This window comes from Phocoena sinus, chromosome 20, assembly GCF_008692025.1.
Source record: "Phocoena sinus isolate mPhoSin1 chromosome 20, mPhoSin1.pri, whole genome shotgun sequence".
NCBI classification, from domain to species: Eukaryota; Metazoa; Chordata; class Mammalia; order Artiodactyla; family Phocoenidae; genus Phocoena; species Phocoena sinus.
Window position 1 is genome coordinate 895952 of NC_045782.1, and position 26500 is coordinate 922451.

The 26500-nt window shown below is 59.6% G+C and overlaps 1 protein-coding gene across 11 annotated transcripts in view; it reads right to left on the reverse strand.

The window, feature by feature from the left end:
• TOM1L2 (target of myb1 like 2 membrane trafficking protein) overlaps positions 1-26500 on the reverse strand; it is an 83927-nt gene that overhangs the window by 15607 nt on the left and 41820 nt on the right. For 9 of the 11 annotated variants that reach the window (XR_004347315.1, XR_004347317.1, XR_004347316.1 and 6 more), the window contains exons 2-10: positions 24825-24909; positions 19115-19193; positions 15341-15490; positions 11198-11332; positions 9892-10026; positions 8100-8216; positions 3382-3515; positions 1429-1477; positions 1006-1129 (exon numbers count right to left, since the gene is read on the reverse strand). Coding sequence is in view for 8 of the 11 variants with exons in the window: in XM_032615724.1 (XP_032471615.1) it covers positions 1006-1129; positions 1429-1477; positions 3382-3515; positions 8100-8216; positions 9892-10026; positions 11198-11332; positions 15341-15490; positions 19115-19193; positions 24825-24909 (1008 nt within the window). In the remaining 3 variants the exon portion in view is untranslated. Of the gene's footprint in view, positions 1-1005; positions 1130-1428; positions 1478-3381; positions 3516-8099; positions 8217-9891; positions 10027-11197; positions 11333-15340; positions 15491-19114; positions 19194-20624; positions 21358-24824; positions 24910-26500 lie in introns of those variants that run through there. The other 2 variants (XM_032615729.1, XM_032615730.1) reach the window with 2 other exon arrangements.

A 26500-nucleotide genomic window follows, 5' to 3' on the forward strand; every position in this document is an offset into this window, starting at 1 on the left:
AGCAGCACAGAATTAGGTGGAGGTATGGGCGGGGGACCGGAAACTGCCACAGGAGCGGGAGGGGGGCTGGGCGGCGGGCAGAGGGGGTGACGCGTGAAGGGTGCTGGCGGAGAGACGAGGCTGCTGAAGAGGTCACACGCTGGCAAAGGAGTCGATGGGGAAACACTAGAGCTTTTTAAAGCAGGGGCAGTGGAATCCAATCTGAATTTTAGGTATTAAGCCTGGTGGCCACATGCTGGGTAGACTGAAGGCAGAGAAAGAGGAACAGTGGCTACGGATCCATGAGAGGTCGAGAAGCCACTACAGCAACTAGCAGGGCACTGAGTGAAAGCTTGATTCAACCGAAATGAGACGAAGGTACAAAGACAAATATTAAGGAAACAGAAGCGCAGGATGGAAGACAGCATTTTGAGAGGGCCGTGCTGAGTGGTCATGTAACACTGTGACCTCCTCTGTCCCAGACCGGGCTCATCCAGCCCGGGTGGGGCATCCAGTGTCACGGACACACATTAAACTGAACAAACTGCGAAAAAATGGCATCTTTTGTTTTAGGTTTCAGAGGATGGCGCACTCTCACTGCTCTTAGTTCAAGGAGAGCAAACCCCTTCCTGTTGACAAGCCCAGGGCAGACGTCACCGATCAGCCACGGACTCTTCCAAGCCCCGACGTGGCCTCAGCATCCTTCCTGGGCCCACGTGCCAAGCACCCAAGGAGCTGATACCTATTTGCCACCCTTGGCCTGGTTGACGTTGAGAAGGAAATCACTCCAGCCACAGAGAATATGCCACATACAACACAGCAGCCACCTTTCTTCAAAAAGCCAACAGCTTCCAGTCCCTTGGACCACCCCGCACCCCTGCTTTCCAACACGGGTTCAAACTCTAAGTTTAGGGAACAAGCCTTCAGCTGAAATGGCACAGCAGGACCCAGGCACACGCTGTCCCACGGGTCCCCCACAAGGCCGGCGGGGGGCGGGGGTGCGGGAGGCAGTTCCGGGACACTCACCCAAGCCCGCAAGCTGGGACGAGAGGGAAGACGGGGGCACCGTGCCCCCCACGGTCGGGCTCACCACGGCTGGAGACCCCGGGCCCAGGTCGATGAGGTTGTCCTCTGTCACTTCGCTCAGCACCTGCCGGGCAGGAGGTGGGCTGAGCCCCGGCCCGCGTGCTGGGCCCCGAGGGGAAAGCTGGCAGGCACCACCCAGGGTCCCGGGTGGGCTGTTGTGAGTTACCCCCCGCCCCTCCCCCATCTAAGGGACAGTGAGGTCCCGGGGGCTTCTTTGCCCCCTCCCGCCAGGGATGTGCCTGCCGGCACCTCCTCAGAGCCCACCCACCAGAGCTTGTTCTCCCATCGCCCGGATATTTTAACCCCAGGAGACCCCAGGTTTCCCGGCCTCCAGAAAGGCGAGAATTCTGAAGGAATACTCACTCCATTACTGGCATTTTGAACGGATCGGCCTGACCTGTATCGTTCAAACCTAACGGGGAAAGGAAAGTGGAGTAAGGAGAGGGAGTGCCTGGGACACGGCATCGCGAAGTCCACTGGCCTGGGAAGCTCCCGGGGCCCGTGGGCCGGGAGGCCAGCAGAGACCCTGGCTCTGGGGAAGGAGAACCACCGGGCCCATTTGGGGGGCCAGGGAGTGGACAACCCCCAACACACAACTTCGCCCTTCTTGCTGCTGCATGGGGCTCCCCCGAGTGGGGATCAGCCTCCCAGCCTCCCCAAGGGCACTGCAGGTGCGGGCTAGCACATGCAGGAGGCCATCATAAGCACCCCCAGGGCTAGCCACCTTCCCTGGGGGCGCCCCAGATCCAGAGGAGAACAGCAGCCCCTCCCCGTTGGACAGCTCTGTGGTGGAGTGACGAGCCGAAGGGCTAACTTGCTAGGGGAAGGGGTGGGGCCCAGGGCCAGGCGCGTGGAGGAGGAGGGCAGGCACAGGCCCCAGCAGCTGCGGGAGGGTCGGTGAGCCAGGGCCCCCGCCTGCTGGCCGCAGCCTGGCCGAGGACAGACTCTCCTCTCCAGCACCCAGGTCATTCTCTATCAGGTGGGGACCAGCATGGCAGCCCTAGACGCCACAGGCTAAGAGGCCGCCAAGAGACCTCTCCAGCTGGGGATCTGCTGAGATTCCCTGCTCCACGTTGGGTCTCCCCATGTGCTGGGTTCAGCACCTGGTGAGCAGGGATCCCCGGGGGGACAACCTGGTCAGGCCACCCATGGGATACAGTTTATCCTCAGTGGTCGACAAGGACAGAAATATGACCCCCCCTGAGGTTGTCATGTGGGAGCACCTTCCCACGCCCTTGCTGACCATCAGTCTTAGCAAAAGCCTCTCTGGCAGGAAGGGCACCTCAGGGCTGCCGGCCCCAGGCTTTGCCTCTGAATTGCTGTCACCCTGTACCAGAAAGGGCTGAGACGGGTTTAACAGGTGAAAAGCTCAGCCTGTTTACAGTGGAGACCCTGGCACCACAGGGCAGGGACCCGGGGCTCTGGGGCCGGGACTTGAGGCCCCTGGCTCTGTTCCTGCGCTCCCGTGGCACAGGGGGCCCCAGACGGGCCCCCATCCCTCCTGTGGAGGGCTCGTCATCTGTCGGGTGGACACAGGGCCACCCACCGCTGCCACCATGGTCGAAGCTGAGACACAGCCCAGAGCTGTGGCAACCACAGCAAAATCACCCTCTAAGGCCCAGATGCGAGCATCTGTCACCCGGACCCTACGTGATGCCAGGTCATCAGACCACGAGTCAGCGGCCCGGGGCCCAGGCCTCATCCTTAGGAGCAGAAGGCTGGCCAGGCCAAGGCGCTTTCTGCGGCAGCCCCGTCAGAGCCACGGATGGGAGCCCGCTCGCCACTTCCCTGCTTGCTGAGCACTGCCTGGATCACTCACCTTTCTCCCTGAGGGACGGCTCTGGGAAGGCAAAAGAATATGCATGTTTGTTACCTCAAACCCGAAAACGATTTGGAAGAACGGAAATGCGTGTCTCTCCCAGCACTCACACCTGCCTGCTTCCACGCTCCACACACGCTGGTGGTGGCAAAGGAAGGGAAAATCTTTCTCTTTTTTTAAAAATGGGAAAGAGGAAATCTTTTTTTCCCTGATAGAGATTTCTCCCCCTTAATCCTTTTCAGATTCAGACGATCTTCAAAGGAGCAGGTGCAGGAGCGCAGGGTCCCCGAGCCCCATCCTCCCTCCTGGGCTGGGGTGACAGGGGCCAGCCCGAGGCCCATGAAGGGCAGTGCCTGACTCTGCGGCACGTTCCTGTTGCTGGCTCCTAGGAGAACAAGAAGCACTTCCCCGTCATGGGAACAGGTCAGCATATCCGAGGAGTATATTCCGCCTCTACTCTGCACGCCCCACCCCCCCACCCCCGCGCCGGCTCCCACCTCTCGTATCGGAGGAAGACGTTGTTGAGGTCATCGTTGACGTGCAGCAGCTCCTCGGTGACCTCCTCGTTGCACACGCGGGAGATGAGCTCCACGACGCGCTGCTGCATGGCACGGCAGGTCCTGTGCAGCTCCTGGGGACACAGGTCTGGCTACCGCGGGTGCCCCTTGTTCACACTCTACTTGCTTTGCAAATACATGTGCCAGTTCGTAAAGCCGCACGGGCCCAGGCTTGTCCACAAAGCCGGGCGTGTGCGGGAGGCCAGGTGGACCCCGCCCCGGCCGCCAGGCGGCGCCTCCTGATGGACAAGCGTCCCAGCGCACACCCGGCTGCGCGCAGAGCACGGTTCGCACACACCGTCTGGAAAATCCAAAAACGTGCTTCTCTGCAGTTGCTTGTTCAACAGACCGTGCAGACGCGACCCCGTCACTGGGGACAGGGTGCCCCAGCCCCTGTGTATCCTCATGCATCTCACCCGCCAAGACTCCCTGTGCGCTGTGAACACACCCTGAGCCCGCACTGCCGCCCCAGACTGCCTAGAGCGCCCTGGGCTCCCCTTCACCTCCAGTAGGTGCAGACTGGCTCCCAGCCACCCCAGAGGGTGAAGCCCCCCCAGAGGAGGCTTCACGGAGGCGCCGCCAGCCCAAGGAGAACCAGCCCCTCAGCAGGCTGCAGGGGGCGTCTCAAGCACCTGGCACACACGCCCGAAGCACCAGTAGCACCCGCAGGGAGAGGCCAGGGCTGGATTCAATCTCCCCCCAGAGCCTAGTCCCTGCTGGATGTGGCGGCCAAGGCAGCAGTGAGCAGCCCTGACCATCAGCTGTCTGGGGGTCCAGCGCCCTGGGCTCGGCTCTCCCGGGGTGGGATGGGGGCGCTGGGAAGAGGTGAAGCTCTGCCGATGGCGCTGGGCACCACCACGGCAGGCAGGGTGGCTATGCTCTCATCTGTTTGGACACTGATAGGTCCCTGTAGAGTTTCACTCATGGAGGAGGCGTTCCATCACTTTGCAGAACGTTTGGGAAGCGCTAGGTGGTTTCTGGGGCCTCGCCTGGAGGAAGGATGAGACCCGAGGCCGTGCACTGGGGTCTGGCTCCCGTGGCCTTCAGCTGGGGCAGAGGCGGGCAGGATATCCCCCACCCGCTGGCAGGGCCTCGCATGCTCTATGCCTGGGTTGGCACCCAGGGACCCCCCCACGGAGCTTTGCCTAAACACGGCCCGGATCAGGGGTCTCCAGGGGTCTCTGCAGAGAGAAAGTTTCACCTTCTCCTTGCTTCAACCTTTCAGTTACTGTCTTAAAAAAATTAAACAGGAAGAAACGAGAAGAGATTGCACGGGAGAGGAGGACCAGAGCATGAAGATCTGTGCCACCACAGACACCCGCTGGCTGCCTGCGGGCCCTCCACGCCGTCACCAGCAGGCAGACCCTACCTGCCTCCAAACCACCCGGACAGGCACCTTCTTCTGGTCCTGAGCCACAGACAGCCAGAGCCTGCCCGGCTTGCCCTTCCTGCCTGGCAACAGCTGGGACAGGAACTTCCTAAACGCGGACGGTCTCAGTCTGGCTTCTGGGGTCTGGTTCTCAACAGGGGGGAGTGCGGCTGGTCACTGCTCTTGGTGCAAAAGCCCTCCATCCACCAGAAGACTTTGTAAAATGTCCCTTTTCTGTCTAATTCATCCCAATGCCTGTATCTTTTCTTCAAGGGACATTCTCCTCCCCACCTTGCAAAACAATCTTTTAATCATCTTCTGGGTCTCCTCTGAACCCACAGGGAATAAGGCCCTGAAGATCTGCTTTCTACAGCTGCAAAGGAGACAGGAGGGAGACACAGTCTTTGTTGAAGGGAAAGGGGGAAATAATGAAGCTGAACACGTAGAATAAACTAGATTTCTCTAGAGAAAATGGTCCTGGCCCCCCTGGTTTTTGTTGAAATGAGAGGCAAGAAGCGAGAGGGGCTAAACCATCTGCTACTTGAAGACACAATGTGGGGTGGGCCTCCTTCATCAGCTGAGGGATGGCCGTGAGGGATGCCCATCCTGGGCGTTACTGGATTAATCACGCGTTATCACTAACTGCAGACAGAGCTGGAGAGGCTGATCTGGGGGTGGTGGGGGCACGGCCGCCGGCATTGGGATCTTTAGAGATTACCAAGGCCGGAGTCCCAGGCGCAGCCAAGGGCATAAGCTCCAGCAGACAGAGATGCAGAGTCTCAGGACAGGGAAGACGTGGCTGGACAGCCCGTGAGGGAGGGAGACGGAGGCTGCAGGTTCCCCAGTGCTGCCCCCTGCTCAGAACCACCGGGCCACCCGAGGGAGGGCGGCCGACAGCCTGCAAGCATGGAAGGACCTGCTACGTGAGGGAGGAACTTGTGTCTGCTCCAGCGGGTGGAGCAGACAGACCGGGGCTGCAGGCATGGTGTGGACGGGCTTCAATCAGCCGCTTCCCAACCGGCCAACGGGGAGAGATTACTCCAGGCTCTAAGTCACCTGGCTCATCAGCGGCCAGGCCCAGAGTGAAGCCAGGGATCCCTAAGCCGTGGCTCTTCCTGCCCTGTCGTGCTGCTTCCCAAAGTCTATCCAGATCATGTGTTTGGAGGCGGAAGTGCCTCCCCAGCCTGTCGCTGAGGATGTTCAGAAACAAGGCAGCACCAGGCATGCTGCCGGCATGGGGAATCAGCACAGGGTGGGGCTGGACAAGCCGCCTCCCAGGTCTCTCCCAGCCCAGAGAGGGAAGCTGCTGTGCTCCCTCCGGGGTCCCGCCTCCCCTCGCTCACGCTGCCTGAGTTCCTGCCACTCTGCGAGCCGCGGGTGAGGCCACACCTGCAAGTCCTGTGCGAAGCACAGGAAGCCATCCGGACGCAGCTGGCCAGGATGCTGGTCCGCTGCAGCGGCGCGCCCTCGCCGACACCTCCCGTTTCCCTCTTCCCATTTCCTCCCAGCAGTTTACTCAAATCCGCAGCAGCTTCTGTGGGCATGAACACTTGGGCTGGTGACAAATGCATTTATTTCCACTTTGAGCTCTGGGTAGCTTCTGCCCTGAGCAATCTGGCCACCCTCCAGCTCGAGTGAGGGGTCCCGGGGCACAGTCTGATCCCATCCCTTTGCAAGCAGACCGTGGCACTTTCCCACATGCAGCCCCAACCCCTGGGAGATCCAGCTCGGCTGGCTCGAGGAGTGAGGTCAGCGGCCAGGACAGCCGTGTCTGCTTACAGAGCTGCCGGCTCCCGAGCCTCTCGTGCCGAAAGGACAGCCTCCCACTGACACCCAGAACCATTCTCTCTGTTTGACTTGTAAGATAGCAGCGACGTCGGTAGGCTTGGAGTTGGAACAAGACAGAGGGAAGGGAAACGTCATGGGAAGCAACCTATTTTTGAAAACTGTGAGCTGACGCCAGGAGATCAGGTTCTGTTTGTCTTGGCTGATGGGCGTGTTTAAACACACACGCACACGCAGAGGTGTGTGCTGTCTGCTTGGCCCTGGCTGTCCGCAGGGCTGGCTTTGTTCTGCCGCGCCTGCTACCAGGAACTCGGCTCTGTCCGCTGCAAACCCCTGTCAGCAAGAATTCTGGTGCTGACACAGTACAGAGCTGCCTCGAGAGGCCCCTCAGTTCCTGCACTGTTCCTGGCCTGATCTCAGTTTCCTGCGCCTTGGGTAACGCCTGGAAGAACCCCGCAGACCGCAGATGGAGGCTGACGCGGCACTGATGGCATGCCTGAAACTGGGCTGCTGCGGGCACTGGTCGCTTGGCGTCCAGAGCAGCCGGAGGGCCCGGACCCAGGTAGGTAGGCTGCCCGCTGTGAGATCCTCCAGAGCGGGGACCACAGCCCACACCCTGGGCAGGTCTCCCTGACCCACACCCTCACCCCCTTAGGGGCTGGAAGGGGGCACGGCAAGCAGCTGCTTGGGACCAGGCCACCCGAGAAGCATGCCCTCCTGGAGGACAGCAGCCAGCGTGGCCCTCAGGGGACCAAGACCGGCTGCCCCGAGGGGCAGGCGTGGGAGGTGCTCCCTGCTGGCCCTCACATTTCACAGCGTCCTCTCCACCCTCCAGGAGGTGCTGCTTCTGCGGGCGGGGCCGCTGCCACTTCCCACCGATGCCAGAGTCTCTGAGACGGTGTCAGGAGAGCTGGGCGCCAGCTCTGGGCCTGGCGGACCTGGGGTAGGAACCCTGCAGGCCAGCTCTTTCCGCCTGGCTCCCAGACCTGCAGGTGGCCAGTGAGCCACAGAGCCTCTGGAGCCAGGACGTGGGCCACCCTGGCCGGGGACCCTCAGCTTCACCCCAGAAGTCTCAGAAGTGGCTCCCACGAGCAGGAACAGCTAGCGGTCCCTGCACGTTTGTGACGTCATGTTGGGTGAACAAAGCGACACATAAAATCATACACCTGATACCATCTCAACCCCATGTGAAATAAACATGGAAAAAATGTTTGAAAGAAAATACATCAGAACACCGACAGTGCTTATCTGAGGACGCTGGGGTTAAAGAAAACCATTTTCTTCTTTGTACTTCCTTTTTCTTTCGATGGGCACTTATTTTGCAACTGGCATTTTACAATGAGGAAAAAACGTTTTTAAGGAGGATAAAGAAGAGAGCACCTGGGACTGGCCTCTGACCGCCTCCGGGATGCGTGGGCTGGACGCGGGCCTCCTCGGACTCGGTCCCTCTAGAGGACGGGCCCCGAACCCCATCCCGCCCACCCCCCGGCCCGGAGGCCCTCACCTGCAGCAGCTCCAGATCGGAGGAGTCCTCCTGCCCGGGAACCATCTCCGTTAGCATCTCGGACATGACTTTTGTGTTTCCCCGAACGACGTCCAGTTCGCTCCGCAGCCTGGCGATCTGTGGGGGCCGGGGGAAGCGTGGGGACGGGGTCAGTGAGCCTGCACCAGGTGGACGCGGGCCAGCTCCGTCTGCGTCTGCGCACGGGGGGCGCCGGCAGCTGGCAGCTGGGAGCCCCGGAAAGCGCGGGCAGTGCTGGGTCGGAGCACGGGGGGAGGGGGCCGAGCGGGGCCTGCAGGGGAAGTGAGCCTCTCAGGCCCCGTTTCTGCTCCTTCACGTGGTGGAGAGCGTGGCCCCCGAGGTCCCTGCGGGTCTGGGGTCCTCGACTAGGAACCTCACAGTTGCAGGCTCTGGCCCAGAATCGAGGCTCCAAGCACAGCGGCCTCTGAGCCGTGCCTTCCCCACCGGCTCCCCATCCAGGGGTGCCTGTCCCCACTGCCAGCTCCACAGAGCTCCCCAGAGCCGGGACCCGGGCTGCCTCTCCCACAGCAGGGACAGCTCTCTGAGCCTGTGTCCTCACCTGTGCAAAGGTGACCTCACAGGCCAGCCGTGGCCATCCAGGGGCACACCCCGCACTGCCCAGTCGGGTCTGCTGTCCCTCTTCACCGCATTCAGCCCCCTCTCGTCCTGCCCACGTCCCCTCGCCCATCCCAGACCCTCCTCCCGACCGCTCCCGAGCTCCCCCCGGGCGCAGACGGCCAATCAGGGGAGGGTCTCGGTGGCCGTCCAACTGCAAACGTGTCCGCCTTCCCTCTTCCCAGGGCCACCTGGGAGGCCTGGTGCCGGCTGTGGCGGGGGCCCAGGAGGGGCAGCAGTAGTTTCAGCTGTGGCCTCCACCTCCTCCCTGCTCCGGGGATCCCAGGGGCCTTCCTGCCACTGCCCAGCCGGCCCATGACGCTCGGTGGGCAGGAGAGAAGGACCGCCGCCCGGTCTACTGACAGGAGACCGAGGTTAAGCGACCCGGCTGAAGCTTCACCAGGAGCAGCGGGCTGAGCCCAGGCCTGTCCGATCCCAGCCCACCACCTGCCCGGCTGCCCCCTCCTCGGGGCCCACAGAGCGGAAATGTGCACACACTCCGCTAACCGGACACAATCTCTTGAGCCCTCTGTTTAAATGAGGTTCCATAATAATGAAACTGTCACAAATAGTAAATGAGAATTTAAAAAACAGAAACAGTGGATGGATTTTCTTTCAAGTCTGACCAATCCTCACTTTTTAACTAATGGAAGTTGTATAGATTTGTCTAAAGACTCGTCTCCAGACTCCTCCAAAAGAATCCAGGTTGGCATTGAGGCAGCATTAGCTCTGCAGGAAATAACTCGGGGAGACTGGGCATTGCTCGGGACGCAGCAGGACTTGGTCCTCCCTGCAGGCTCCGCCCTGGCCCACGCTGCCTTCTCAGGATAAGTCTAAACCTCTCTGTGGACACCCGAGGCCCTTCACAACTCCGCTCGCTCGCTCGCTCCGGGCTTTTGGCCTCACCTCCTGCTGTGATTCTTGCCAGCCCCGCCCCCGCCCCGCCCCGTCCTCCAAACTGCCCACCTGCTGTGCCCAGAGCCCCCCACCTCCCACCTCGAGTGACCACCGCCCTGGACAGCGCGCCCTCAGGAGGGCCGGGCACTTGCACCCGTGTCGCCGACACCCTTCACAGGGCCCGTCTGGGGAGGCCTCCTCTGTCTCCTGGGAGACCGAGGGCAGCGGCAGGCTCGCCTGTGGCCCCTAAGCGTGCACGTACCTGCTCTGAATTGGCCGTGATGGGGCCCGCAGCGCTCAGAGCCGGGGCCTGCGGCACCAAGGAGGAACCGCTGCTCGTCCTCGGCTGTGACTGGGACTTGGGCATGCTGGTGGCTGGGTCCACCTCCGGGACGCTCTGCACGGCAAAGACAAAGCCTTCTGTCCGCCTGGGCCGCCTGGGCAGTGGCCTGGCACTGCCCCCGCCCCCCCACCCCTCCTGCCTCCACGAACCTCACAGACACCGAGGCGGGCCACAGAGGCAGCCCCGAGCGCAGCCTGTGAGGGCTCTGGCCACCCTCCCACCGTCAGGACCACCTCGGGATCGGAGGGGAGGGCCTGCTGGTAAGTTTTCTAATCAGGAGCCCCCGTTTGGCACCAGAAGGTTACTTTTTGGCCTTTACAAGCGGACTAATAGAAACAGTAATTATGCAATTTGCTGAACGTTCTCTGTAACTACAGGAACCGCCACGCTGCTCTGCGTCACGACTCGAAGAATAAAACAGGTTTACTCCACAAGGTGCAGCAAGTGGCTTGGAGGGATCACGTGAGAGAAACGCTAGGAAAGCCCAAGTCCTCGTGCTTCCCTCTGGGCCCCTCGCGACCCCCTGAACGTGAGCCGTGCCCACGCGGGAGGCCTGCACGGCACCGTCCCTCAGAGATGGACAAACGGGGCCGTGGCAGAGGGAGCTGGGGTGGGTGCCTCTCCCAGATCCTGAGCCTCCAGCTCTCCCGGGGCAGAAGAGGGCCTGGCTGGAAGGAAGGATGGCGTTGCCTGGGCACCTTCCCTCCTGAAGCTGCTAGCATGTGGGAGCTGCCCTCAGCGGGCCCTCCCGGGGCTTTGCATCCCAAGGCTGACGGGAGTCAAGGGTGAGCACTCATAGCCCAAAGTAAATTTTAGATCCATTTGACTTGTCCAGTTCAAAAACCCATGAACAGGGACCTCGCCAGCCCCTCGGCGTTGCCGATGTGGAGGTGGGGCTCCTCCAGCCGCCCTGGGAGATGCGGTCCCCACACTAGACGCCTGGGCTCAGGAGAGCAGGTGCCGGGCCCCTCCCAGGATGGCTCCACCCTAGCTGCCATCTCCATGACAGCGTCCACACTGCTCCTTTGTCACCTTCTCCCACAGTTGGGGTGAAAACCGGGGCGGGGGGGGGGCCCTGAGCCACCAGCCACCAGCTGTCTCTCTCCCGCACCCGCTCGTTATCAACAAGAAACGCCCTGGAGCCCTAAGGAGGCTGACAACAAGCTGAATAATTCAGAAGCTGTCCCTGCAACAGGCCCTTGGGGACGCGGCCGCCGAGGCTCACCCGCTGGGGTGTGTGTATGGGGGACAGCGCGTCCAGGTCGGCCATGGGGAACTCCATGCCCTTCCTCTTCAGCTCTTCGTAAGCGTGCACGACGCCTGTGAGGTCAGGGCTGCTCCGGAAGGCGTCGGCCCACGCCTGGAGGAGAGGAGGGGGCCTGTTAGGGGCGACGGGGTGCTCAGGGCTGCGGCCCAGCCACGCTGCTCCTTCCTGCCAGTGCCACCAGGCTGAGCACGAATGAAAGCAAAGCACAGAACTCAGTCCAGCGTGGGGCACATCCTAGAGCGGAGACGGAGCGACCACACCGAAGCATGGGGCTGAGCCCAGGAGATGTGCCTGGCAACGTGCGGCTGGGGAGGCCGCGCCCGTAGGATGCGCGGGGACAGCGGCGTGGCCTCCACGCTCCGCGCATGAAAGTCCAGGCTGACCCTAGTAGGTCAGGGAGCCGGAGTCCACACTGCCTGGCCGCCCATCCGACGGGCGAGGTGACTGCGGCCGGGCCAGGTGCACCTGCGCTACTCACAGCGCTGGCACCAGGCGCCCGTGTGCGACAGTCCGCTGGGAAGCTCGGCCACTAGCTTCCGTTATGTAAGACACAACACGGGGAGGAAGGAACACATATTTCAAAAGGCTGCCGCTCGTCTCTGATTCAAGGAACTGTCAAAATTTATCTTTAAATTCTGTTCTTTGGAAGTTATAGAAGATATCAAAAAGCGAAGTGCCTCCAAAGGGCAGCCCCCCAAGAGGGGCCCGGAGGAGGAGGAAAGCCGTCCTGTTTGCAGCTCTGTCGCCGTCACAGGGCCCAGCTGCTTCCCCCCATCTCTGACCAAGAGGGCAGTCTCCAAAAAGCCTCGCTCAGTCTGGCTGCTGCGTCTCACCGACCACAAACCCTGCCGTGAGCCCGGCCTCCCGGGGCCTGCTCATCCAACCTGCACACGCGGGGACTTAACGCCCACGTCAGGACAGCCCCTCGTGGTCACATTTCCTCCTGGACGCTGGCGGGGGGCGCGTTTCACTGCCCGCGGGGAGAAGCAGGCGGCAGTCAGCTCCTCCTGGAGCCGCCTCCGGCCTTCGTTGCTGCAGAAAGACAACAGCTCCAGGGGAGCCCTTTTAACTTATGCTGCCTTCCACCCCCAGCAGGTCTGACATAAGAAGACGACGACTGTTCTCTCCAGTCGGCGGACACTTCTTGGGGCACCTGTCCAGCAGCGATCAGCAGGCCCCATGGACGGCCCCGCAGGGGGTACACGTGCCCAGCTGAGCAGCGACGTCCTCCTGCTTCAGGAGCCTGGCCCTGGGCCCTCGGAGGGCTGGGCTGCTCTATGGGTAGATGTGGGCCCTGGCTCGCACCCACGTGCCAGCCCGGACCAGGGAGCAGGGAGAGCCTGCCTGCTGGGACGGCGCGGACACTCAGGAGAAGGTCTGTCCCCTCCCTGGCCGTCACCCAGGATTCCGGGTAGCCTGCCTTGTCGTGACCAGCACTGCTCTGTGCCTAGGCAGCTGGGGTTGGCATCTGCTATATAAGCAACCAAGCAGTCCTGGCTAATCGCCCCCGTCCTGCACGGGACCCCTGTGCAGTCTGGGTGCGGGGCTGCTAGCAGAGTCTGTGTCCACGGCAGTGCTCTCAACTGACCACACCCCTGACGCCAGCACCTTGGGGGGAAGCACAGGGCGGGAGATGCCGTGTGCCTCGGGCACCTTCCGGGCCGGTGCCCACCCCTGTGCCCCCCAGCTGCCGAGTCTCCCGGGGGCACAGAGAAGGCAGTCAGACAGCATTTGTCAAGTCAGAGCGAACACGGCCTCACCGATGCGAAGATTCCTGCTGCAGGGACAGGGGAGCATGGCCACGCAGGCGGCCAGCGGACTGAGGTGATGGTGACAGCGCAGGAGCCCCTCTAGACAGCTGGCCCCGCTGAGAATCACGACCCTGCCTCAGGGGCCGTGGCCTCGGGAGGTCTGCTTCCCCACAAGAAGCCAGGGAGCGGCAGGGCGGCTGCTGTCAGAGCAGAAGGCCTGTCCTGGGAGCTGCGGGTCAGCATCACAGCGCCCACTCACTGACCTACGCCCTGCCCCGCCCACCCGTGCCCACGTGTCAGGGGTTGGAAGGCCCAGAGGGAGTTCCTCCTTTCCCCTGGGTTGCACACCAAAGAAAGGACTAAAACCTTATGCAAACATGGGCCATTTGCTCCAGACCCCTCAAGCCTCTCACCGCTGCGGCCTCTCCCGTTGCGGAGCACAGGCTCCGGACACACAGGCTCCGGATGCGCAGGCCCAGCAGCCATGGCTCACGGGCCCAGCCGCTCCGCGGCATGTGGGATCTTCCCAGACCGGGGCACGGACCCGCGTGCCCTGCATCGGCAGGCGGACTCTCAACCGCTGAGCCACCAGGGAAGCCCTCGACAAAGTTTTAAATCATCCAATTTCAGATCAATAAACAATCGCTGATTTAAACAATGGGCTCCGTTTCCTGGACAAAAGGAAGCTGCTGTGCCGTCCGGCTCGTGCCCCTGGGCTTCGCACTCACGGGGACAGGGTTTCAGGAGCTGCCCATCCACAGAAGGTACTGCGAGCCCGGCCACCAGCTCCCTGCCACCTCCCGAGAACACAGCCCCCCCCCCCGGCTCCCCCTGCCCCTCCCACCCCCCGCCATCAGCTCCCCTCTTCAGTGGAAAGAAAGAGAATTTTTAGACACTACTCTGGGAGGAGTGCGGGAGGCAGGGATGAGGTTCCTCCACCAGAACCATGTCCTTTCTGTCCTGGAACAACCCCAGGAAGAGGCTGAGGGTGGCGTAGATCGGGGGGATGTCCCACAAAGGGGACGTCACGGGAGGCCCGCCCTCTGGACAGGCCCCCTCCTCCCGGGCCACCGGGAGCCCTGTCCCTTCCAGAAGGGCCTGCTGCATCTGGCACGCTGTCCTCCTGAAGGGCAGGGTCCCTTGAGCACACGAGCCCGAGGGGGTGTCTTTCCGTGCGGCCCAGGGAGGTGGGGTGGCAGGAGGGCAGCCAGAGGACACGGCTGCCTGGCTGAATGGAGGGATTAGGGGTGGAGGGGAGCGGGGAGGGACGGGCATCCTGACTTCACAGGTGCACTGGAAACGCCAGCTCTGTGGGCCACCCTGGGACCACGATGCCTGGGATCAGCCTTCTAGGAAGGTGTCAGAGGGACGGTGGGTGGGGAGCGAGGGGGCCGTGCAAAGAGAGACTTTCTGAAGTCTCCCGTGCCTGTGGGGACACAGGTGCTGGAGACTTCAGAAAAGCTGCAGCCCTCGCCCTCCCAGGGGACCATCAGACCTCAACTTCTCATTTTAAAAGCACATTCAACATGGAAATAACATCACCTTCTTTCCAAGACGGGTTTAAAAAGGCCAACAGGATGCACAACCTCTGTGCACCTGTCAGACGGGCTATGAGGAAGACGATGGCGAGGACATGGGACACTAGGACACCTGCTGCTGGCGGGGTGGGGGGGCCCGCTGGTGGGGGTGCCGCGTGGGAGCAGCCTGGAGGCGGCTCCTCCAGCCCCAGCCGAGCCTTCGGAGGAGGTGGCCCTGGCCGACACCCTGACAGCACCCTCCCGAGAACCGCCCAGCTAAGCTGTTCCTGAACCCCTGGTCCACAGAAATTAGGAGGTAATAAACGTCCGTTGCTCTAAGCTGCTAAGTTTGGGCTAATTTGTTACAGGACAATGAATAACGAACACGTCCCAAAGCGTCACCTGTGCTCTCGATGCTCCAGGCCTTTGCACACACTGCTCTCTACCTGCCATACCCCTTGCACTCTGACCTTTCCACCCAGCTTGTCACCCCTCAGGGTTCAACAGAATTGTCATGTCCTCAGTGAATCCTGAACATCACCCCCACGACCCCAGAGTTGGCCCCGCCCTGTGGCACGTGGAGCCGGCACGTGGCTCCGTTAGGCTCCAGGCCTGTCCCCCATGGGCAGCCGAGGACCAGGCACCCGGACACAGCCAGCAACGGCCAGGAGAGCCACCGCTGAGGGTGTCATCTCACCGGGATGAGGGTAAAAAACAAGTGTTTCTCAACAAATATTTAAACCCAGAAGCACCCATCCTTTCCTCCAAATGATGGGGAAGCGTGAGGACTTGCTGCTGGGAGGCCCCGCCTTCCTCTCTCCCCGCCGACCCACCTGGATGAGAGCCAGCACCTTGTCCTGCACGATGGTTGGGGGGTTGCTCTTGGGAGAGATGATTTTGACCAGGACGCCGTCGATGAAATCCCGATTGGCCACGAGGACGTGGAAGCGGTGGCCACAGTTCTTCACGCACGTCTCCAGCACCTGATGCGGGCGGGATGGAAACAGAGGTCACCCCCAGGGGCCAAGGAGACGCGGCCCCCTCTCCCCACTGCCGACCATCCTGCCGATGGGCTCCTCCAGAGGCAAACCCTTCTGCAGGACACAGGTGGCCCCTTGCTGGCTGGGGTCTCTGGGCCTGCACAGCAGTCGGGCGGCACCGGATCCGCACGAGAAGGGTACTGGGGTCTCAGCGGGGTCAAAACAACCAGGCATTCCTGGAAACGAGCCTCTGGGTTGGTGGCAACAGCCGGTGGATGCGGGCCCTCCCGGGCGGGGCCCACCGGAGCAGCCTGCGCTGCTGGTGAGTTACTGGACCTGGCCGTGAAGAGGCGAAGGCCCCACACGGCCGCACAACCCTGCTTCCACAACTGCGACCGGCCGTGACCTGGGTCTCCCACCCCCATATGCGGTTTGCGGCCTTGGCCACATTCGAATCAACTCTGCCCCTCCTTCCTCGTCCGGAAAAATAAGTTACACAGGCCTCGGCCGCTAGAAAAGCACAGCGCTTGTGGGTTCTGAGCAACGGCCAGTGCGGGCTTGAATCTCAGGTCCACTTTCAGGGCCAATCTGTCTGAACTCGGCTTCCCTGCCTGCAAAGTGGGTGCGAGTGCCCCGCTGCAGGACTGCAGTTAGGGTGAGCGTGTCTGAAGTGCAGACCTGCCTGGCGGGCCAGTGCAGGAGGACGTGTCACAGGGCTACTGTCCTGGGCCCCCACCGCACGAGCGAGGGGCCTTGAGCTCACAGCACCCACTGGAGGGTCCCTCCAGCCTCGCAGGCAGCTCTCCGGACCCCTTCGCTCTCTGGAAACCCCCTGACCCGGACGATGAGCCGGCCCCTCCCACGCCGGCACCCAGGCCACAGCTGGCTGGTGGGGACTGCCTCCACGGAAGGACGTCACCAGCATCAGGGGACACTGCTGGCCGCCTTGCTTGTCCTCATTTGCCTAAACTAACTGTCCACTGGTGACCCCAGGCAGTCCCTCCCCGGGGCTAGGGTCGGACAACAGGGCTTTCCCTGGACAAAGCTTGGTCATGGAGAAAGTTCCTGACACTGATGTTAGGAACGTGACTGCATGGCTGACCCAGGGGAGACCCTTTCACGTTGTATGTCATTTCACTCCATCCTCACAACTCATTCACCCTTTTTAAGTGGAGGCTGTTATCCCCTTTTTTTCCCCAGAGTTAAAAGGCTTAGAAGGTGAAGAAAGTGGTGTAGGTACAAATTGCTGGTCAGGCCAGAAGCAGGACAGGATCCCCCGCAGCCTCCTCTGAGCCTCCGCCCGCCCTGAGGCACAGGGCCACCCTCCACCAAGATCCGCGAGTGCCTCAGACGACAGGCAACCTCTGCCACGCTCTCGTTCCCTCATTTGGTCCTTAAAATGCCCTGGACGGAGGCGGTGGGGCCGCCCGGCAGAGCAGAAGCTGCGGAAGTGCTCCCGGCTGGCAAGCCCACTGCAGGCTGCTCTACCAAAAAGGCAAATCTGTCGCTGTGGGTTGTTGGTCCTGAAACACGGTGGGAACTTTCCTGAATGCAGCTAAGGCCCGCGGAGTAGGCAAACGGCGCCTCCAAGCAATCAGAGCCGCACTAGTGACTGAGCAGGAAGCCCCAGACCTCTGACCAACTCCTATTTGGGGTACATCTTGACAACCTTGGTGGGGGCAGATATGAAGTTCAAAGGCCCTCAGGAAGCAGGAGGACTGTGATGGATGAACAGGGTTAGTTCAAGGACAAGACAGAGATGCCACGAGAGCAGACAAGAGCCCAGGCAGTGTGTGCCAGGCTGGGCCTCCAGCGGACGAAAAATGGGTCTGCACCTTTCACAAATCTCCCAAAGGCATTACGGGATTTGCAGCAAAGGCCTGACCACATCAAAATAAATAAATACTTAGGAATAAATCTAACTAAGGAGGTGAAAGATCTGTGCCCTGAAAATTACAAGACATCGGTAAGAGAAAGTAAAGACACAAGTAAATGGAAAGGTATCCTATGTTCTCGGATCAGAAGAATTAATACTGTTGAAATGTCCACAGTACCCAAAGCCATCTACAGATTTCACAGAAAGAAAAAAACAATCCTAAAATTCATATGGAACCATAAACGACCCTGAACAGCCAAAACAATCCTGAGAAAGAAGACCACAGTGGGAGACATCACACTTCCTGATTTCAAACTTACAGTTTAGTTATAGGAAGCAAAACAGTGTGGTATTAGCATAAAAATAGACACACAGACCAATGGAACAGACCTGAGAGCCCAGAAATAAACCCTCACATATACTGTCAACTAACATTTGACAAGGGAGCCAAGAATACTCAACGGGGAAAGGACAGTCTCTTCAATAAATGATGTTGGGAAAACTAGATATTCACACGCAGAAGAATGAAACTGGACCTCTAACTTACACCAGTCACAAAACTTAATTTGAAACGGTCTAAAGACTTAAATGTAAGACTTAAGGAAACCCTAAATGGTGGCCCTCATGCTCTACTACAGGAAGGAAGGAATGGCAGGGCCCACGGTGGAGAGATCTCCATCCCAGGCAGCTACCACGATGCCGGGCATGGAGTGGGAGGTGTTTAGATGCCAGGGAAATGGCCTGCGTGCTAAGAGTTCGTGAGTTTTGCCTGTCCCTGGTGATTTTTGTTTCTGAAAACAGTTCATTTTGGGCATCACTGTGGGTTTAGTGAAAGCTGCAGTTGAAATTCTGAGGAAAAAACAAAAGCTTTCGACTCCCTGTTTCTCAACTGGTCTTTTTCTCATTATTCGAACGCCAGTTCCCTGGCAGAGAAGTCTAATAAGTCTTGGGTGTTCACTTGGGCAAGAAATCCAAACAGTTTCTCTGCTTTAAAAGGAACATGTTACGGCTGTTTTGGATAAACAACCCACTACTCAACCCTACAGGGAGGTCCACATGCTGACCTGTTACAGTTTCTATTAGAGGAACATGTTGTGGCCTGGTTTTCACCACATTTGAAAAAATGTCAGCTTTCAAGACAGAAATAATACCTGAAGTTGTCCCTTTTAATTTTCTGACATCTGAAAGACGGGCAAAAACCTGGTCTGTTCCTTCCTGAAAGGAGTCACTTGCTGACTTTCCCTGGAACCTCTGCGGCGATGTTCAGTTTCTATCCCATGATCCAGTTGGCACCTCACTAGCTGTGAAGTCTGGGCAAACCTCTGGGCCTCTCCGAGCCTCAGTTTCTGCATCCGTAAAAGCGGATGATGAAACCTATTTAGGAAGGTTTCTGGAAGCATTTGAGTTAACATCTGAAGAGCTAGCCTAGTCTCGGGCAGGTGCTCGGTGGAAGTTGGCACTTTTACAAGGAGGAAGCTGACCCCTAGAGAAGCAGCTGGTCTCAGTGCCTCACAGCAGGCTGCTGGCCACCGGGGACCCACGCCCAGGCCTGTGGCTTCTCTGCTCTGGGCTTCTGCACCGGACAACACTGCCCGTGCCGCGTCCCTGCTGGCTCACCCGTCTCAAGGGGTGGACACACCGGGGCGGCAGCAGGAGGCACAGCTACCCCCAGCAGCGCTCACTCCAGGCTGTCCCCCAGCTGCGGCTCCCGGACGTTCTCCCGCCCTGGGGGAGGGCAGGGGGGCACTCACCGTCAGCGCCAGCATCACCTCTCGGTAGTTCCGGTTCCCGTTGAGCCGCTTCTTCAGGGCTCGAATGGCATCCTTTGGCCTGGAGAATAGACATAGGCAGATCCTGCCAATCCCACCGGAGCCCCAGCCTACAGAGTCAGGGCCACTCGTGCCAACTAGCATGTACACGAGGTTACTTGCTACCGCCTGTTTGTAAATGTGAAGGACTGGAAACAAACGCAATGTCCGTCAACGTGAACCAGGTTGAATTAAATGGTGCTTATCCATACAACGGAGCACTACACAGCTGCACAGAAGAATAAACACTCTTAACGCACCAAAAATACAGACTAGTGTCATCTGCAGAGCAGGGCAGAGGGGACGCAGCCATGTGAGTTACAAAAGGACAAGGAATGCCCAGCGCACACATCTTTGCCAGGAGGGGACCCTGGAGGGAGCCGCCCCTGGGGAGGGCGCCAGGGCCGAGGAGGAGGGGCTGTTCCCCAGGTCGCAGGCTGCAGCCCTCTTGAATTCCACATCACGTGCAAGTATGATTTACGCAGAACAATAACCAGCCTGCCACTGGTGGGTTCGCTGAAGGGACCCCGCCAGAGAAACACAGGCGAGAACGGCCAGGTCCCTGTGCAGATCTGGATGTCCAGGTTCCAGGCTCTGTGGAACTCCTTTTTCCCTGAGAAAACTGAAGTCTGCTCAAAACCCTGGGAGTTGTGTGTTTTGGTACCAGATCTGACCCGGCTTCCCGGGGGCCCTGTAGGCAGAGCTGCAGGGTCCTCCAGCTGACAACAGCTCTGTCATACGCCAACTGTCTGTTCCCAGTACACACTCCTCCTGAAACCACAGCCACGCCGGGAGGCGGGTCTCCAGCCAGCCCCTGAGGGCATCTACTAGGCGCAGTGCCCGTGTCTAAGGGTCCCCCGGTGCCCATGGCCCGCTCTGGGGAACCCCGCCCTCTGCTATCACAAGTGGGCTCCTGCCGCCCACCCATCAGCAGGCCAGCATAATCTGGGTCTTTCCTAAAGTGAAGGTTCATAAATCGGGGCCTCCTATTCCGACAGTTTGGAAATACAATCTATTTACCAGGACTTCCCTGGTGGCGCAGTGGTTAAGAATCCACCTGCCAATGCAGGGGACACGGGTTCGAGCCCTGGTCTGGGAAGATCCCACATGCTGCAGAGCAACGAAGCCCATGCACCACAGCTACTGAGCCTGCACTCTAGAGTCGGCGAGCCACAACTACTGAGCCTGCGCGCCTAGAGCCCGTGCTTCACAACAAGAGAAGCCACCGCAATGAGAAGCCCGTGCACGGCAAAGAAGAGTAGCCCCCGCCCGCCGTGACTAGAGAAAGCCTGCGCCCAGAAAACAAAGACACAAAAAAACAAAAATACTCTCAAGAAGTGCGTGAGGGAGCTGGGGAAGGAGAGGGGAGCAGCTCTGCCAATCAGCCCAATTTCAACAGAAACACACAGAATCAAGGCGAGGCCTCTAGAAGGAATAAACAGACCCAAGTCACCTGAAGCATGGCTTCCCCGCGGAACTTCTCGGCTCCCTGGGGAGGGGTCCCTGCCAGGTGTGTTTGCAGTGTGGCTGCAGTTCCCAAACAGGGGTGCTGATTTCTGCAAACACGGGACTCGACAGGCTCTCGGCTTTGAGGACTTGGTGGCCTGGGGCTGATGAAGGTCAGCAGCCGCCGGCCAGGAGCGGGGACTGATGTCCTCTGTCTCAAAGGCCCCGCCGGGCACGCTCTCATCCCTCCTCTTGAACTTCCACGGGGCACTACATGGGAAGAGCCTCCCAGGGCTCTGCTCACTTGTGACTCATGGAGCTCCTGGGTTGAGGGGGCACGCGGTGGCGGGAAATCAGAGAGGCGGCAGGCTCCCGGGTTAGAGAGAAAGTGAAAATCCACCGAAAATCCATCGGGGAAGTGCTGCTTGAGAGGCACTGGGGAGCACCAAAGCAAGTATTTCTCTCTCTCCCCGGGGAAGCAGCCTCGGAGACAGAATCAAAGTCCTGTCAGAGGAGCCGCACAGCAGCCGATCAGACGCAGAGCAGGAAACTGGGAGAGGGGAGTGGGGTGCTGGAGCCCAGCAGAGCAGGAAAGGGCCCCAAGCAGGGGGAGAGGTCGGGGCTGCGGGAGCTGGACCCCAGACCCAGAAGAGACCTTCTCTCTGGTCATCCTGAGCCCACCTTGTCCTCTGGCTCCAGAACTGCCACCTCTGGGCTGCTTCCCACTTACCCCGCAGGGGGGCGATGCCCCGCCCCGCCCACCCTGGACACCTCCCCTCCTCGCGGCAGCCCCCTCCCAGCTGTTCCCTTGCTCCATTGCATTTATCCGGGCTACTCCAGTTTAGAGGCTGGGACACAAAGAGTCCATGAGCTGGGGACGGTCCAAGATGGTCATGAAAACGACCAGGTCGGGGGATCCTCACCAGAGCCACATGTCAGAATTGCCTGAAGGGCATTTACTAAATCCATATGCCTGCTGCACCTAACTTGGCAGGTCTGGGTGAGGCCTGGTAAACAGGGTCTAAAACATCCCGGGGAGGTCATCTAGCCAGGGCACTCCTGCCTAGTGACCAAGGGTCCAGGGCACGAGGGGCAGCCACACAAGGCCCCAGGCTGGAGGTGACCCCAGCCTGGGCGTTAGGGCAAGCCCAGGGAGGGGCCTGCAGGACAGCTCACCAAATCGGTGCTCAGCAGGACCGTCTCCCAGAGGTGAGCTCCGAATAAATAAAGGAAGCACGGACAGAGCTCCTGTGCTGGAGCCTTGAGCCCCTCATCATTAAAATGGTCTGGTCCTGCCCTGTCGGGCTGGAGGGTGCTGCCTGAGCTGGTGTGGGCCGGGGCTTCGCATGGGCCGGGCACAGGGCAGGGCAGTGAAGCCACGAGCGAGCCACTGCTGCGGCCCACTTTATACCTGAGCGGACCGAGACGGGAGGGGAACCCACCCAGGGTCACCCGGGCCCCTGGTCCCTCTCTCCTGCCCTGCTATCCGCCCACCTTGCCTGCTGACCCCTGGGCAGCTGCTGGACCCCACCTGGATGCCCCTCCCCAGGTGCCTGGCACTGGCCTCCCTCGTGGAGCCCATGTCGCCCTGGGTCACGACCCCCTTCGTCCTCAGGCCCTGAGTCCCCAGGGACTTTATCCACTTACTCTCTTACCTCACGAATGTGTCCAGGTGGTGGAGACGTGGCCGTAAGGAAGACAGATGCCTGCCTCAGGGAGCTCGGGGCCCAGGGCTTTGGGGGCGAGACAGACACTCCCTCCCACACACATCAGAACACGCGAGTTTGAGCTGTGGCGAGCCCAAGTACAATACGGGCTGTGAGGGGATCACACAACGGGGGCTTATCCGCGGGGCGTTGGGACAGGGAGAGGGCAGGCTTCCCCTCATTCAGGAAGAGGCCGACAGCAGGGGCCAGGACCCTCCCTCGACAAGGCAGGGGGAGGGGCTGGGCTCCAGCCCCCATGGGACGAGGACGCTCCGTTCCGACACGTGTGCACGTTCCGCGCTTCCTGGGGACCCGCAAGCTGGGCATGAGAATGGGAGGTTCACGGAACCAAAAGACCAGCGGGGCCAGAGAGACGTCAGGAAGGCCCGTGGGTGAGGGAGGAGCTCGGTGTGGCAGACGGAGGGGCGGGCGACATGGGCAAAGGGAGCTAGAGTGCCCGCGGCCTGAGCCCCCTTCCGGCCTCTGGTCCAGATGCCCATCCCATCCCCCCGCACTTCCCACTTCCTCCCCTCTGCACCCACGGCCTCGGCCACCCGTCCAGCACCTGCCTCGGCCTCCAGAGGCCGCGCCCCACCCGTGGGCTCAATAAACGTGGACAGGCCGGGGGTGGGGTGGGCAGGAAGGAGGCCAGGGGCCACGGGGTTAAAATGCCTTCTCCTCAACACATCCTGTCTCCTGCCAGGACCGAGCTGGTCGCTTCAGCTCCCCTCCCAGAGGGCTCCCAACCTGCTGCCCCTAGGGCGGCCAAGCCCTCCACCCCTCCCGCCAGCGCCGCCCAGGAAGGGCTTGAACCTCAGCTGAACCTCCAACCCGGCCTGCTGGGCCTCGGGATGCAGCTGCCCTGAACCTCAGGTTATCTATCCTGTCTCTCCTCTCAGGCCCACGGCACAAACTCCACCGGCTCCGCCTTCAGAAATGCTCAGACTCTCATGGCTTCTCACCCCCTCTACTGCCACCCCAGTCAAAGCTGTCATCGCTTCACACCAGGGTGATTGTGACAGCCCCAGCCCAGCCGTCCCAGGCATGGCAGCCAGCGTGATCCCTAAAATGAACCTCAGGGACTTCCCTGGTGGTCCGGTGGCTAAGACTCCATGCTCCCAATGCAGGGGACCCGGGTTCAATCCCTGGTCAGGGAACTAGATCCTGCATGCCGCAACTAAGAGTCCACATGCTGCAGCCAAGTGCTGCAATTAAGACCTGGTGGAGCCAGATAAATTTAAACACAAAAAAAAAACTATAAAAAAAAAATAAAATGGGGACTTCCCCAGTGGTCCAGGGGTAAAGAATCCGCCTTACAATGCAGGGGATGTGGGTTCGATCCCTGGTCAGGGAGCTAAGATCCCACATGCCGCGGAGCAACTAAGCCCGCATGCCACAAACTACAGAGCCCACACCACAACTACGGGAGAGAAAACACGCGCGCCACAACTAGAGAGAAGCCCGCGCGCCTCAACTAGAGAGAAGCCCGCACGCCACAAGGAAAGATCCCGCATGCCTCAGTTGAGACCTGATGCAGCCAAAATAAATTAAATAAATAAATCTTTAAAAATAAATAAATAAGATGAACGTCAGACCAAGTGGAAGACAGGGTCCCTGCCTGGATCCCGGCCCCCCGGCTCCAGTCACAACAGAGCCCCTCTGTCCTGGGACCGTGCGCTGGGAAGCCCTTCCCTGGCCTGGTGCTCACACCTCCGCCCCTCGAGCCACCTGGGCCAGGCCCTCCTGGGTGACTTGTTCACAAGCACTCACCCCCAGCTCTTCCTCCCCAGCCATGTCACCAGCTGACCAGGGTGCGTGGTAACTGTCCTGCTCGTGGCACAGGGGAGGGACTCCGTCTGGCCCGTCCCTGCTGTGCCCTCAGTACTCACTCTGGGACCCGGCATGAGGTGGTCACTCAGGACATGTTTGTTGAATGAAGGCAGGGCCAACCGTCAGAGGCTGGTCCCCAGCCTCCACGTGGCAAGGCCAGTAAGGACAGCGCCAAGGCCAGGGCTGCCCAGGTCTGGAGAGGGTTTAAGAGGGCGTGGCTACCGTAAATTCCATTTTTACGGTGTGGACAGAGGGCCACATACCGACTACTTTGGAAGCAGTACACACGGAATGTACCTGTGATGCAGAAGAGGACGTGAATGCAGCAGCAAGAACAGACCCGGCAGCGCAGGGTGGGGGGGGGCTGGGCCTCACAAGTCTGCCCCGCGCCCCGCCCTCCACTACCCCACAGACCCCGGGGGCCTCTCCCTCCTGGGACTCCAGCCAGTCCGCAGGGCTGCGGAAGGCGGGAGGAGGTGGGGATCGTGCTGCAGGGGACCCCGAAGCCAAGCAACGCCATTCCCCTTGTGATCAAGAGGCGGTCACTGCTCTGACTGTGGGCGGGGGGAGGACGGTGAGGAAAACCACTTGTCAGACATCAGGGCAGCGGGCTGCACACAGACCGACTCGAGCGGCCTGCCGCCCGCCTGCCCTGGGTGGGGGACACGCACCCTTCCTCCGTCTCATTGATGATGTCGCAGATCTCCATGTTCAGTGTCCAGTCCTCACTCTGCAGGGAGCCGTCTGTAGCCTTTTCTGCAAATTCAGAAAGAAAACTGGCTTACACTTCTCCTGGAATAAGGACCCCGGCAGGGAAGAGGAGGGACCCGGACCCACCCCACTCTCCCACCAGGCAGATGGGCTGAGCCGACAGCACCTCTGGGTGCTGCTCCCACGGGAATACCTGGGAGGGGGGCCGGGGGCTGACTCCTAAGCCTGCCCTTCATTCACCAAACTCCCATGAGCTAGAACTCTCAGAAGAGAACGCAGGGGAAAGGCTTCATGACATCGGGTGTGGCAATGATTTCACTCATGGATGTGACAACAAAAGCACAGGCAACGGAAGAAAAAATAGATAAACCGGACTGCACAAAAATTTAAAACTTTCTGTGCATTAAAGGACACAATCAACAGAGTAAAAACGGAGTAACCTACGGAATGTTAGAAAATATTTGCAAATCTGAGAAGGAGTTAGTATCCTTTAGAATAAATAAAGAAGACCTGAACAGACATTTCTCCAAAAAAGATATACAAATAGCCAACAAATCCATGAAAAAAAAAGTGTTAAAAATCACTAGTCATTAGGGAAATGCAAATCAAAACAACGAGATACCACCTCACACCCACTAGGATGGCTGCTATCAAAAAAAACAGAAAATAGGGACTCCCCTGGTGGTCCAGTGGCTAAGACTCTGCGCTTCCAATGCAGGGGGCCCAGGTTCGATCCCTGGTGGGGGAACTAGATCTCACATGCGTGACACAACTAAGAAGCCCGCATGCCGCAACTAAAAGACCCCTTGTGCCACAATGAAGATCCAGTTACATAAAACAGCCATAAATAAAATATATATTAAAAAAAAACAGAAAATAACAAGTGCTGGAGAGGATGTGGAGAAACTGCTTGTGCACTGTTGGTGGGAATGGAAAATGATATAGCCCTTATAAAAAATATGGCAGGGGGCTTCCCTGGTGGCACAGTGGTTGAGAGTCTGCCTGCTGATGCAGGGAACACGGGTTCACGCCCCGGTCCGGGAAGATCCCACGTGCCGCGGAGCGGCTGGGCCCGTGAGCCATGGCCACTGAGCCTGCACGTCCGGAGCCTGTGCTCCGCAGCGGGAGAGGCCACAACAGTGAGAGGCCCGCGTACTGCAAAAAAAAAAGAAAAAAAAAAAAAAAATGGCAGGTCCTCAAATTATCAAAAAGAGAACTACCATATGATCCAGAAATTCCGCTTTTGGGTACACACCCAAAAAGAGTTTCAAAAGAGTTGAAAGTAGGATCTCAAAGAGGTATTTTCACATTCATGTTCACAGCCGCATTATTCACAATAGCCAGGAAGCAACCCAGGTGTCTAGACACAGATGATGGATAAACAAAACGTGGTAGGTTCACACAATGGAATATTATTCAGCCTTAAAAAGGAAGGAAATTCTGACACCTGCTCCAACGTGAATAGAACCTCAAGGATATTATGCTGAGTGAAACAAGCCAGATACAAAAAGATAAATACTGTGTGATTCCACTTATTTGAGCATCCTAAAGTAGTCAGGTTCACAGAGAGAAAGTAGAATGGTGGGTGCCAGAGGCTGGGGGAAGGAGGCGGTGAGTTGCTGCTGAATGCGGACAG